The 14235-nt window shown below is 42.3% G+C and overlaps 1 protein-coding gene across 2 annotated transcripts in view; it reads left to right on the top strand.

Annotated features, from left to right (window-relative positions):
• Positions 1–14235, top strand: part of ANXA6 (annexin A6) — a 75578-nt gene that overhangs the window by 45820 nt on the left and 15523 nt on the right. For both annotated transcript variants that reach the window (XM_077266354.1, XM_077266353.1), the window contains exons 8-16: positions 1488–1544; positions 3381–3474; positions 4042–4137; positions 8707–8765; positions 9698–9820; positions 10296–10354; positions 12606–12690; positions 13611–13692; positions 13877–13971. In XM_077266354.1, the coding sequence (XP_077122469.1) occupies positions 1488–1544; positions 3381–3474; positions 4042–4137; positions 8707–8765; positions 9698–9820; positions 10296–10354; positions 12606–12690; positions 13611–13692; positions 13877–13971 (750 nt within the window). The remainder of the gene's footprint in view (positions 1–1487; positions 1545–3380; positions 3475–4041; positions 4138–8706; positions 8766–9697; positions 9821–10295; positions 10355–12605; positions 12691–13610; positions 13693–13876; positions 13972–14235) is intronic.

Raw genomic sequence — 14235 nt, 5'->3', positions numbered from 1 at the left:
TATAGAACATACATAAAAACATTACCAAAGCTTAAAGGGATTGTCCCTTAGTAGACATTGTTGATGTCTCACTAGGATATGCCATAAAACTCCCAAGGTTGTGTATCTGACCACCGTGACCTCATCCTACCACGGTTTGCTTTGACATATTAGCAGAGCCAATTCATCAAATTCTTCTAAGTACACTTGTATGTAGCTTTATAAGGAACCTTGCGGGGAAGTTGTTCCAAACATCCTAAAGAACTAACCTCAAATCTTCTGTGGATGTCGCTTGTGCAAATCCTTCCGTCTCTCCATGTAATCTCAGGACAGACTTGATGCTGAAATCTGGGCTCTGTGGAGGCCACATCCCCTGCCTATATTTCTCAGCATTGACGACATATTTAATCCTGACCAAATCCCCAACTCCTTTTGGTAAATTGCAGCCTCAAACATGCAGGGAGCCTCCTCCATGCTTCACTGTTCCTACAGACACTCATTGTACCACTCTCCTTCACTTTTGGGAACAAACTGCCTTTTTGTTGCAGCCAAATATTTCAGATTTTGACTTCAGTCCACAACGTCGACTGCCATTATTCTGTACACCAGTTCCCGTTTTTTGGGAGGCGTAATTAAATAATTTTTTTCCATGTGGAGATTTGGTTCTTCCATGAAGAACATTTTTCACAATTTGACTCCTCAGTCCAGAGCACCTGCTGCAATTTTTCATCCATGAGGACCACTTTTGGCCAAGCTTCTCCAAACAGTACATTGGCTGTGTCCAGTTCTGAGTTGATGGCACTGCTGGACACCTTCCGATTTCGAATGGAAGTACGATGTGTCTTTCATCTGCTGCACTAAGTTGACTTGGCCGACCACTGCATCTACAAGCCTCAACGTTGCCCATTTCTTGCTGAAAAATACAAGTATATATACTTATCCATCATGAAATACCATTAAGAAGTCATCTTTATTGGCTCTAAATTTATTCGGTAGCTGGACAATATCCCCAAACATTCAGCCAATGCCATTAAGAACTATCTTCAGTGTAAAGGAGTTCTGGAAGTGATGATATGGCTCCACAGTGCCCTGATCTCATAATCGAGTCTGTCTGGGATTACAATGAAGAGACCGAAGGATTTACACAAGCGACATCCACAGAAGATCTGTGGTTAGTTCTGTAAGATATTTGGAACAACCTCCGTGCCAAGTTCCTTCAAAAACTGCATACAAGCGTACCTAGAACCTAGCAGTCAGACATCCACAGAACAAACCTTTATAACCTATAGGGTGAATAGATGATGAATGCTATGATCTGGAATAAACCTTGGAAATAATCAATCGGCAACAACACAGTACTTGTTGACTTAGAATTATGATTCTCCCCTCCCCCTCAAACTTATCAAGTCTCATGAGTAAAATGGTATCATAAATTATGCAGCAATGTTTTTCTTTGTGGTTTCTTTGCCTAATGTTTGCTATTGTCTGATCTCGGTCTTGTTTTGTAGGGCACAAGGGAAGAAGATGACATTGTGAGTGACGAGCTTGTGGCACAAGATGCCAAGGTAATTTGCCAATCGCTGCAATTTCGTATCAACATTTTAAAGAAAAAAGCTAAAGACAATTTATAGTTATCTTTTATACAATAATTAAATCTGAGCTCTTTCCGCAATGTTAACTATTACACTTTTTTTTTTTTTGCTTTGGAAGGCTTTTTTTTCTTAAAGCTCCCTTGATGATCTGTCGATAGGTACTCACATGCAGGGACAATCTTCATCAGCTATAATCTGCAAGAAAATCCATCAGTAAGGTGTTCAGTTAACCTGCAGCGCCCCCACAGGGGACATGCAGCATTGCACAGTTCCTGTGGAAATAAATTGGGTGTCTGTAATGCATGGACATGTGGAGTCCTCCAGAGCTAAAGACGCACAACCTATATTCTGGCTAGCAAACATAAAGGGGAAACCCCCTTAAACAATTTTTAATAGGATATTTGAAACTTAAAAGGGTATTACCATCTCCAAGACCCTATCCCAATATGTAGTAGGTGTCATAATATTAGCAACTATCTCCAATTGCAAATGTAGTATAGTTCTCTTGGTTCGCTATGTCACTTACCCCATGTGCAGGGCATTGCAGCAGCTAAGGTATCCATGGTTGCGACCACTAACAACTATCACTGAGTGGTTGTAACCATGGATACCTAAGCTATTGCAATGCCCTGCACATGGGGTAAGTGACACAGCAAATCAAAAGAACTGTACTACATTTCTAATTGGAGGTATTTGCTAATATTACACCTACTACATATTGGGATAGGATGTTGGAGATGGGAATACTCTAAGTTTCTAAATTTGACATCTCCTTTAACAATATTTAGCACCAGTTTTCTTTTAATCAGTGTCGTTATAGTCACTTTCAAGTTGTCATGACCGATAAGTCAGAAAAAGCTGAGTACAAAGGTTGGTTATTAGCGGCAGACGCAGTCCCATACTCACTGAATAGAGCTGAGGCCGAACATTTGCATCTCTACCTCCATTCAAGACCCGGCTCTCTAGATGGTGGATAATGATATAATAACGACCCGCTTCCACTGTGCTGCCCTGTGCTAAAGAATCTGCAATGAAGACCCATTGAGAAATATCAATAAGCGTGGAGAATACACAAACTTTGCTACACATTTGAGACTTGGGGCCCTTAGTATTCCATTGTCTTTTGCTATATTTCAAACCAGGACTTTCAGCAAACAAATGGTTAATTGCAGAGTTGTAAGCCATTAGGGGACAAATGGTAATAGCAGAGATGTAGGCAGGTAGCAAAAAAATGGATAACCGCAGGCAGTAGTGATGAATAGCCAAACTGGATTCTTGCTTGATGAAAAGATTACATACTGCTGTAGTGTGAACTGCACCTGTATGGGGAAAGAAGAGTTTATGCTTACAGCAGATGAATAGTTAACTGCAGATCTCTGCTAGGAAGTAAATGATATAAACAAGGAGGAGTTCACTGAAGAGCTGAGAGAATTGGATGGTGAAGCAAACTCCACATATGGATGTGGTAATATACTCAGACACAACACGGTATCTGAGTCAGGCTTAAAAGGCTTTGCGTGATTGTCAAAGTAGTTTGCTGGGTTACTTGGAAAATCCAATATGGACTACAGCAAAGAGAGGTGGCCATAGGAAAAGAAAGTGGGGTCTAGTGCTGGAACAGATGCGTAATAATGGAGTGGACTCTCCGAATTATCTCCTCTGGAGGGCCCAAAGGATTTAATTTAGACATTGGTTTGGCCTTCTGACTGAAAACTGAGAACACATCCAGAAGATCAATACTATGAATATTATTTAGATGCCTATACCTTTTCTATATGGGTAATATAGATGAATAATTTGTGTGTTCAGGACCTATTTGAAGCTGGAGAAGCAAAATGGGGCACAGATGAGGCCGAGTTCATCTATATTTTGGGAAGCCGAAGCAGGACACATCTGCAACTTGGTGAGTGAACACTTTTTCCATATCGACTTCACATTAATTTGGTATTCCATTCTCAAGCATTTATGCCATAAATATGTAGTAGATGCATATCCGGTCAACGGGCCCTGCATTTATCTCAGGAATGGGGCACCATTGTGCGCTGCTGTACGTGTACAAGTCCTGTATATACATCAGTGTTCTGCCCTCTTCAGTCCCTCGATTGTCGGTGTATGCAGTACATCGAGATACATGGCTGGCTGTTAATCACTGGGTGGAGAAAATCGGGAAGAGGAGGCGGAAACATTCATATTGGTTTTATTTGGATTTTCACACATATGTTCTTCCCTATATTTTGACAGTGTGTGCCCTGATTGGCCACCTCTGACCTCATGTCCAGCCTTAACCAATCGTTGCTTCAGGAGCAGCTCAGTTGTTTTACTGTTTGTGGGTGGAGCTGTCGAATATTGTTTCCGCTACTGCTGACGCTAATTGGATTCTAAAGGTTTTATGCTGTAAATCCGCTTGTCATTTAGTTAATGTAGGTATCTATTAACAAGTATAAAATTAATATTTTCTTTGTGATTGCAGTTTTTGATGAATATGAGAAAATTGCTGGGAAGAGAATTGAGGAGAGCATAAAGGGAGAACTTTCTGGAGATTTTGAGAAGTTGATGCTGGCCATAGGTAAAAAAAAAATCTTTTTTGGGGGGAATTAAATCTGCGACTTTTGGGTCTAAGCTGATAGAAGTCTTACAGGTAGTGATTTGCCCATCTCTGCTTTTAACCCCTTCGCGCCATCCGCCGTACTAGTACGGCGCTGCCGGCACTGCATTTGTGCCAGCCGCTGTACTAGTACGGCAGACCGATCACCGCGGTCTCGCGCTGAGCACCGCGGTGATCGGGTGCGGGTGTCAGCTGTATATGACAGCTGACACCCCGCAGCAATGCCCACGATCGGCGCTATCGCCGATCGCGGGCATTTAACCCCTCTGATGCCGCTGTCAATAGTGACAGCGGCATAGAGGTGGATCGCGCAGGGATGGGGGCTCCCTGCGCTCTCCCACCAGAGCAACGCGATGAGATCGTGCTGCTCCGGTGACCTGGAAGGAGTCCCCGGATCCAAGATGGCCGCGGGACTCCTTCCGGGTCATTTACTGACCTGGCTTGCCAGCGCCTGCTGAGAGTTCCTAATAGCAGGCGCCGGCAAGCCTCTGGAACGTGCCTGTCACATCGTTGATCTGACAGAGTGCTATGCACACTGTCAGATAAACGATCTGATCTAAAACACTGATGTCCCACCCTGGGACAATGGTAAAAAGTAAAAAAAAAAAAAAATACAATGTATAAAAAATAAAATAAAAAAATCCCCAAATAAAGAAAACAAAAACATTTCCCAGTAATTCCATTTATTTTTGTAAATAAAAAAAACAAAACAATAAAAGTACACATTTGGTATCGCCGCGTCCGTAACGACCCGCTCTATAAAACTATCCCACTAGTTAACCCCTTCAGTGAACACCGCAAAAAAATAAAATAAAAAACAAGGCAAAAAACAACGCTTTATTATCATACAGGCGAACAAAAAGTGGAATAACACGCGATCAAAAAGACGGATATAAATAACCATGGTACCGCTGAAAACGTCATCTTGTCCCGCAAAAAAAAAGCCGCCATACAGCATCATCAACAGAAAAATAAAAAAGTTATAGCTCTCAGAATAAAGCGATGCAAAAACAATTATTTTTTTATATAAAATAGTTTTTATTGTGTAAAAGCGCCAAAACATAAAAAAATTACATAAATGAGGTATCGCTGTAATCGTACTGACCTGAAGAATAAAGCTGCTTTATCAATTTTACCACACGTGGAACGGTATAAACGCCCCCCTAAAAGAATTTCAGGAATTGCTGGTTTTTGTTCATTCCGCCTCCCAAAAATCGGAATAAAAAGCGATCAAAAAATGTCATGTGCCCGAAAATGGTACCAATAAAAACGTCAACTCGTCCCGCAAAAAACAAGATTTCACATGACTCTGTGGGCCAAAATATGGGTAAATTATAGCTCTCAAAATGTGGTGATGCAAAAACTATTTTTTGTAATAAAAAGCGTCTTTTAGTGTGTGATGGCTGCCAACCATAAAAATCCGCCAAAAAAACGCTATAAAAGTAAATCAAACCCCCCTTCATCACCCCCTTAGTTAGGGAAAAATAATAAAATTTTAAAAAATGTATGTATTTCCATTTTCCCATTAGGGTTAGGGCTAGAGTTAGGGGTTGGGGTTAGGGGTTGGGGTTAGGGCTGGGGTTAGGGCTGGGGTTAGGGCTGGGGTTAGGGCTAGGGTTAGGGTTGGGGTTAGGATTTCAGTTAGAATTGGGGGTTTCCACTGTTTAGGCACATCAAGGGCTCTCCAAACGCGCCATGGCGTCCGATCTCAATTCCAGCCAATTCTGCTTTGAAAAACTAAAACCGTGCTCCTTCCCTTTCCGAGTTCTCCTGTGCGCCCAAACAGTGGTCCCCCCCAACATATGGGGTATCGGCGTTCTCAGGACAAGTTGGACAACAACTTTTGGGGTCCAATTTGTCCTGTTACCCTTAGGAAAATAAAAACATGGGGGCTAAAATATCATTTTCGTGGAAAAAAAAATATTTTTTATTTTCACGGCTCTGCGTTATAAACTGTAGTGAAACACTTGTTGGTTCAAAGTTCTCACCACATATCTAGATAAGTTCCTTGGGGGTCTAGTTTCCAATATGGGTTCACTTGTGGGGGGTTTCTACTGTTTAGGTACATCAGGGGCTCTGCAAATGCAACATGACACCTGCAGACCAATCCATCTAAGTCTGCATTTCAAACGGCGCTCCTTCCCTTCCGAGCTCTGCCGTGCGCCCAAACAGTGGTTCCCCCCCATGTATGGGATATCAGCATACTCAGGACAAATTGGACAATAACTTTTGTGGTCCAATTTCTCCTGTTACCCTTGGGGAAAAAAAAAATTGCGGGCTGAAACATCATTTTGTGGAAAGAAAAAATGATTTTTTTAATTTTCACAGCGCTACATTCTAAGCTTTAGTGAAACAATTGGGGGTTAAAAGTGCTCACCACACATCTAGATAAGTTCCTTAGGGGGTCTTCTTTCCAAAATGGGGTCCATTGTGGGGGGTTTCCACTGTTTAGGCATGTCAGGGGCTCTCCAAAGGCGACATGGGTTCCGATCTCAATTCCAGCCAATTTTGCATTGAAAAGTCAAACGGCGCTCCTTCCCTTCCAAGCTCTGCCATGCGCTCAAACAGTGGTTTATCCCCATATATGAAGTATCAGCGTACTCAGGACAAATTGCACAACAACTTTTGAGGTCCAATTTATCCTGTTACCCTTGGGAAAATAAAAAATTTGGGGCAAAAAGATCATTTTTTTTGTGAAAATTAATATGAATTTTTTTTTACGGCTCTACATTATAAACTTCTGTGAAGCACTTGGAGGTTCAAAGTGCTCAACACACATCTAGATTAGTTCCTTAGAGGGTCTACTTTCCAAAATGGTGTCACTTGTGGGGGTTTCCACTGTTTAGGCACGTCAGGGGCTCTCCAATCGAGCCATGGGTTCCGATCTCAATTCCAGCAAATCTTGCATTGAAAAGTCAAATGGCGCTCCTTCCCTTCCGAGCTCTGCCATGTGCCCAATCAATGGTTTACCCCAACATGTGGGGTATCAGCGTACTCAGGACAAATTGTACAACAACTTTTGTGGTCCAATTTCTCCTGTTACCCTTGGTAAAATAAAACATTGGATCTGAAGTAAAAATTTTGTGAAAAAAAAGTTAAATGTTCAATTTTTTTTAAACATTCCAAAAATTCCTGTGAAGCACCTGAGGGGTTAATAAACTTTTTGAATGTGGTTTTGAGTACCTTGAGGGGTGCAGTTTTTAGAATGGTGTCACTTTTGGGCATTTTCTGTCATATAGACCCCTCAAAGTCACTGCAAGTGTGAGGTGGTCCGTAAAAAAAAATGGTTTTGCAAATTTTGTTGCAAAAATGAGAAATCGCTGGTCAACTTTTAACCCTTAACTCCCTAACAAAAAAAAAAATATGTTTCCAAAATTGTGCTGATGTAAAGCAGACATGTGGGAAATGTTGTTTATTAACTATATTATGTGATATAACTCTCTAATTTAAGGGCATAAAAACTAAAAGTTTGAAAATTGCTAAATTTTCATAATTTTCGACAAATTTTTGTTTTTTTCACAAATAAATGCAAGTCATATCGAAGAAGTTTTACCACTATCATGAAGTACAATATGTCACGAGAAAACAATGTCAGAATCACCAGGATCCGTTGAAGCGTTTCAGAGTTATAACCTCATAAAGTGACAGTGGTCAGAATTGTAAAAATTGGCCCGGTCACTTAGGTGAAAACAGGCTTCGGGGTGAAGGGGTTAAGGAATCATGTTGAAATTTTAAAGAATGAAAACAGTGGTGTGATATCATCCATGGATGTCTCCTGTGTAGCTGATTTATAAATAAAGGGATGACTTAAAAATCCTTGGTCCTAACAGTGCCCTCCCCTACAGTACCTTGTGCCAATTTTAAAACTGGACCTTCTTGTGGAAGAGGAACCTTTATGTCCATTCAGGCACCATGGCCCTATGTGACTGTGACCCTACACCCCTTATAGCCAATGACTATAACTATATGGATAAATTAAATGTGGGGTCCAGTTCTTGACTTTCTTTTTAAGTATCAAATGCTCTTAAAAAGTATGCAAATTAGCTGTTCTCCAAAAAAAAGACTCGTTAGTGCCACCTATAGTTAGTTGGGCAAACTTTACTCTGCCGCTCTCCGGTGTCTCGTCTTGTACCAGAGTATCTGGACCAGGGCAGTCCTCACTTTGGGCTCACAAGATCTCACAAAGTTTTAATATCGCATGAGTCCTTGTCACTAGGCGTCGTGACAACGTCATGACATGTCACGTCATGACGTTGTGGGGCCTAGGAGAGAATGAAGTGGTTAGTGTCGGGCTCTGCATGCCAGGTGCATAAGTGACGACCGCCCTGGTTTAGCTGCCCACGAGAACCAAATTGTCGGAAAAGGGCAGCACAAATGTTTGTTCTCTCTAAATAAGTCAATATTTGGGTCAGGCATGTTAGCTACTTATAGGGGGCACTAGGGACAGTTTTATTCCTTCTGGACATGGAGCTATTTTGCTTACTTCTATGATCGATATCACTTTCAATAAATGTATTCTTTTTTCTTCAGTAAAATGCATTCGGAGTATTAAAGATTACTTTGCTACAAGGCTGTACAAATCAATGAAGGTAAGGTGCAATAATTATCTGTGTGTGTGTGTGTGTATATATATATATATATTAATATATATATATATATATATATATATATATATATATATATATATATATATATATTAAAAAAATTGAATATATATATTTAGTACACGCACAAAAAAGTGTGTGTATATAATTATATAATATATACACTTAATGAGCGCCTTCATTATTTTCTATTTAGTGTACTGCAATATTACCAGTATATAATATATAAAAAAATAGACACATACACACTCTTTTGTGTGTGTGTGTGTGTGTGTATGTGTGTGTATATATAATATTTTGCAGTACACTAAGTAAATAGTAAATGAAGGCTCTCATTAAGTATTAAGTGATAACAAGCAAAGATGATGATAAACAAAACCAGATGATGCACAAGTATATGAGAAAATTGATTGGCTTTGCTACCTTTAGACGGATTTATCACGTGTGTAAAGTTTTTTTTTACCTGGTGTAAATGCCGCTGATCTCCTGAATCCAGCAATGTTTTTCTTCTGTTCCTGAGATAAAGCCTCCTCTTCCCTGTATATAAAGTCTTTTTATCCAAGTGGGTGTGGTTCTCACATCTTCTGTGGGTGTGTTCTTGAGGACTACACCCTTCTGGCTAGCAAGACTAGATTTATATATAGAGAAAAATGGCTGTATCTCCAGAATGTATAGGAGGAGGAACAAAAGAAAATGAATACTGGATCCAGACCAATTAGGAAATTACATATTTATGGCAAGTGACCAGATCTTGTTCAACTTGGACACATCTCGTAAATGCAGCCCTATCTGCCATAGCGGTAGCCGCAGGTCATGTTTCAGATAACTTAATATTTCATGTTGTACTCTATAGTATATAAGAATTATTTTAGAACCTTAATTTTTTGTGCTTCATAGTATTTTTTTTGTTCCTTCAGGGCTTGGGTACAGCTGACAACACCCTGATTCGGATAATGGTCTCCCGCAGTGAGATCGATATGATGGACATTCGGGAATCATTTAGGACCCAGTATGAGAAGTCTCTGTACTCCATGATTAAGGTAAGTGACCCCCTACAGTACATTACTAGCGACAATATAAAATCATGGGAAAAGATTTAAGATGAAATTGGCTAACAGACATAATGTATTAGTTGAAAGAGGGGCTGTGGTCAGGTTGGGAGACCGCAGACTCTGTTGACCGCAGACTCTGTTGACCGCAGACTCTGTTGACCGCAGACTCTGTTGACCGCAGACTCTGTTGACCGCAGACTCTGTTGACCGCAGACTCTGTTGACCGCAGACTCTGTTGACCGCAGACTCTGTTGACCGCAGACTCTGTTGACCGCAGACTCTGTTGACCTGAGCTAACTGCTTTGGGCCAAACGGACCACTTATGATCCCAAAAGCCCCAGGGCCCACATGTTTGCTGCCCCTGCTGTATTGAATCTGGTTTTAAGTTGCTTATAACATTTCTTTCATAAAAAGTGTTGGTTTTTTCCTTATATAGTAATTCATCGGTAATATTTTTTTCTAGAATGACACATCTGGAGAATATAAGAAGGCGCTGCTGAACCTCTGTGGAGGAGATGATGAGTACGTATGCTTGTCTTATGGCTAATTATGGTCAGATTCTTACCTTTTAGTCATATTATTTATTTTTTTCTTCATGATTATGTAATTGGTATAAATGGTAGAGAAGCAGCGATAAAGCTAGATATGAGATGGATATGTAAAGCAGTGAAGGCTCATCAGGAGATTTTCTGAGATTTCTCGTGAATTGTACTTCATGAGATGTACGCTGACGTCCCGATTCATCATTTAGAATTTATTGTACTTAATTTTAGTTTTATTTTTTTGTCCTTTTCTATTTGCTGTTTTTCAAAATGGTACACATGCACGGTTTATGTATTTGACACAAAATTTTAAAAAATGCTTTATTTTGGTCTTTGAACAGTTTCTGTGCCTTTTGAGCTCCAAAAGTTGCAAATATTTTAAAAAGTCGCAAATATGCATCAAATTAAAAACTTCTCAAAAACCTCAGTCCAGGCAGGGACTTGGGATCGAGGTTTAAGTGTGACATTTGGTAAGTCACATTCCATGAAAAAAAATTTAAAAAAGAAAGTCTTAAAGTGAGTCAAAATGTACAGAAAATAAGATGCAAATACTAAAGTCGCCAAAAAGGAGGAAACTGGAGAGATGACGATGATGAATCAGGGCCTGAGTTTTATGAAGTTGCTTCAATTTTACTGTGATTGTTATAAACTGAGGGGCTTAAAAAAGATCAACCACTAGGACCCCAACAATCCCGAGATCTAGGCTTTAAAAACCTGAGAAAGGAGCTGAGCAGCCCCATCCAAAATAGAGCGGAGATGATAAAGTGCAGCTTCTCCTCTGTTCATTATCTATGGGTCTAGTCGAGCACTGTACTGGGCAGTCCAATGGACAATAAATAGAGGTCGGGTCAGACCGCCGGCAATCTACAAGATATCCCTTATCCGATGGATTTGTTAGGAATAACCATTGTCAGGGCGCAGCATTTTTCCAGAGGACGGAAAAAATATGTGCTTGCTTTATCGGTCTCGCTTTACTGCTCTCTCTCGCTTTGTCTGTCGCTCTCTCGCTTTTTGTCTGTCGCGCCCTCGCTCTGTCTGTCGCGCCCTCGCTCTGTCTGTCGCGCCCTCGCGCTCTGTCTGTCGCGCCCTCGCGCTCTGTCTGTCGCGCCCTCGCGCTCTGTCTGTCGCGCCCTCGCGCTCTGTCTGTCGCGCCCTCGCGCTCTGTCTGTCGCGCCCTCGCGCTCTGTCTGTCGCGCCCTCGCGCTCTGTCTGTCGCGCCCTCGCGCTCTGTCTGTCGCGCCCTCGCGCTCTGTCTGTCGCGCCCTCGCGCTCTGTCTGTCGCGCCCTCGCGCTCTGTCTGTCGCGCCCTCGCGCTCTGTCTGTTGCGCCCTCGCGCTCTGTCTGTCGCGCCCTCGCGCTCTGTCTGTCGCGCCCTCGCGCTCTGTCTGTCGCGCCCTCGCGCTGTCTGTCGCGCCCTCGCGCTCTGTCTGTCGCGCCCTCGCGCTCTGTCTGTCGCGCCCTCGCGCTCTGTCTGTCGCGCCCTCGCGCTCTGTCTGTCGCGCCCTCGCGCTCTGTCTCTCGCGCCCTCGCGCTCTGTCTGTCGCGCCCTCGCGCTCTGTCTGTCGCGCCCTCGCGCTGACACCGGGCGCAGGGAGAGAGCACACTCGCCCATTACTACTCATTAATATGCTGTGAGCAGACAGCCCCTTTAAGTAACAGAAGAACTGATGCTCTGCAGGTAGTGGAAGTGTAAGGTTGGCATCAGGCCATAGTGTATATGAAGGAGAGCAGTGACCTGGCTATACAAGGGGCAGACTGGATAAGATGCAGACATCTCAGGTGGTCCGGGATCGAGGGAGTGAATAGCGGGGACTCCAGCTATAGCCAGGGCCAACAGTCCGGACGGCTACTGCTGTGGTCAGCCTGGGACTGGGGTGAGTGTAGAGTCGCTCTGGAAGTTTTGGTGAACTTGCCAGGCAAAGACCACCATGTAATTGTGCTGAAGCCGGGACATAGACCGCAAGACGGTTATAGGAAGGATGAAGGGACCAAGTTTGTTGTCAACTGATCAAGTGTTTCCTAGTTCTGTGATGGTGAGAAGTGTGCGGCCGTCTGAGAAAGTGTCTGAAAGACGAGTACTGTGGACGGGAAACCTCTTCCCGGGTGTTTGGGGTCACAGTTGTGATCTATGGCCCTTGCGCCTCTTGCACGTGTGAAATGATACCTAGAAGTGATCCTACAATATGCTATGAATTGTAATCCACCATATAAGCTGTTACTTTCCTTTTTAGCGCCGCTGGGGATTATTTCCCAGAAGCTGCTCAGGTGGCGTTCCAGAAATGGGAACTTAGCGCGACCACTGCTGCACGCATGGAGGTTCGAAGAGAATAAGATGCCCCATCCCCCGCTCCTCTCTCTTGCCGCACTTGCTAACCAAGCTAGCAGGCATCACATTCGGCTTCTTGCTTGCCTCTCCTTACCTAAAGCCTAACCAGGATCTGTCAGAGACAAGTCTGCCATCTGGAATCTACAAAATGCTTCTACTTAGTGATGGCAAATACATGGCCCACGTAGCAGAGAAGTGACCGCTACAAAATGCACATATATGCGCTCATGGAGCCAATATATGTCGTCCTGTATTTAAAGAAATTGAACTTTTTTTTTAAGCAAAGTGCTAAATTTCTAGGAATTATAAAATTCTAGTTACCCACAGTCACCACTAGGAGGAGCTAGCGTGCTAACCGTGGAAAAAAACAGTATGCAAGAGGCTTCTGTGCTCCATCTAGTGGTGACTGCTGGGAGCAAGATTTCCAGTTTTGAACTTTTATAAAGATATATTAAGAAATTAATCAACTTGGAATTATGGACCCATTTAGATTTGTGGGAAGAAACCTATAAGCTGCTGACAACCCCATACGTAGGGCTTTGTCTTCTATGGCAATAAGATTGGGAATGTCAAAATGTAATACTTCCTTCTTACAGCAGCCAAACCCCTATGTGGAGGGACGCTGCTCAGTAATGGGACACTGTAGATTCCCATTGTATAAGGTGGACCTGTCTGTGACAAATCTGATTAATAGAACTAATTGGCTAATTCCTAATACCCTGCTCCTCTTGGTTTTCCTCCTGCCTAACACTTTCTTTTCAAGCTAATAACGTTATAATATTTGCAAATTAATTTAATTTTTCTTGATTTTATCATTGATGGATTTTGTCACTGATGGATTTTGTCACTGATGGATTTTGTCACTGATGGATTTTGTCACTGATGGATTTTATCATTCACGTTATTCCAGTTGAAAGGAACTATTCATCCGGCAGCTGACTTCAATGCTGACAATGACGGGAAGGCACTGAGAAAAGCAATGAAAGGATTCGGTAAGGCCATACGTCAGTGACATATTGTGTTTTGGGTTTATTGCTTTATATGTGCTTATATCTTGCATCCTGTCTATTCCTGTAATATATGGGATTTTACTTTCTCTCAAGCACTTTGCATCGGTTGCACAAATGTGCTAAAACTGACCGAACCCTATTTTATACATATATGTATATTCTGCAGGTACTGATGAGGGCGCCATCATTGACATACTCGCCAAACGCAGCAACAGCCAGAGGCAAGAAATAAAACAAGCTTTCAAGTCTCACTTTGGAAGAGTAAGTCTCATTTTGCATGAAAGGGAAAGGAGCATGATGTAGGGCCAGAGACCTTGATTCCTGGGATGTGACACTTGCTTTACTTTCAATACAATCAGTGTTTTATCAGCAGGAGATTATCACTGTAGGACTAGGTTTCAAGTACAGAACAGTCAGAGTAATCTGTGTAACCCTGCCCCCACCACTTATTGGCTGTTTTCTGACAGTGTACACAGGAAGCTACCAATCAGAGGTGTGGGCGGGGTTATACAGACCTCAGCATTC

Source organism: Ranitomeya variabilis, chromosome 5, assembly GCF_051348905.1.
Source record: "Ranitomeya variabilis isolate aRanVar5 chromosome 5, aRanVar5.hap1, whole genome shotgun sequence".
In the NCBI taxonomy this organism is placed as follows: domain Eukaryota; kingdom Metazoa; phylum Chordata; class Amphibia; order Anura; family Dendrobatidae; genus Ranitomeya; species Ranitomeya variabilis.
The sequence above is the reverse complement of the archived record's forward strand: the minus strand, read 5'-3'. Positions and strand labels throughout refer to the sequence as shown.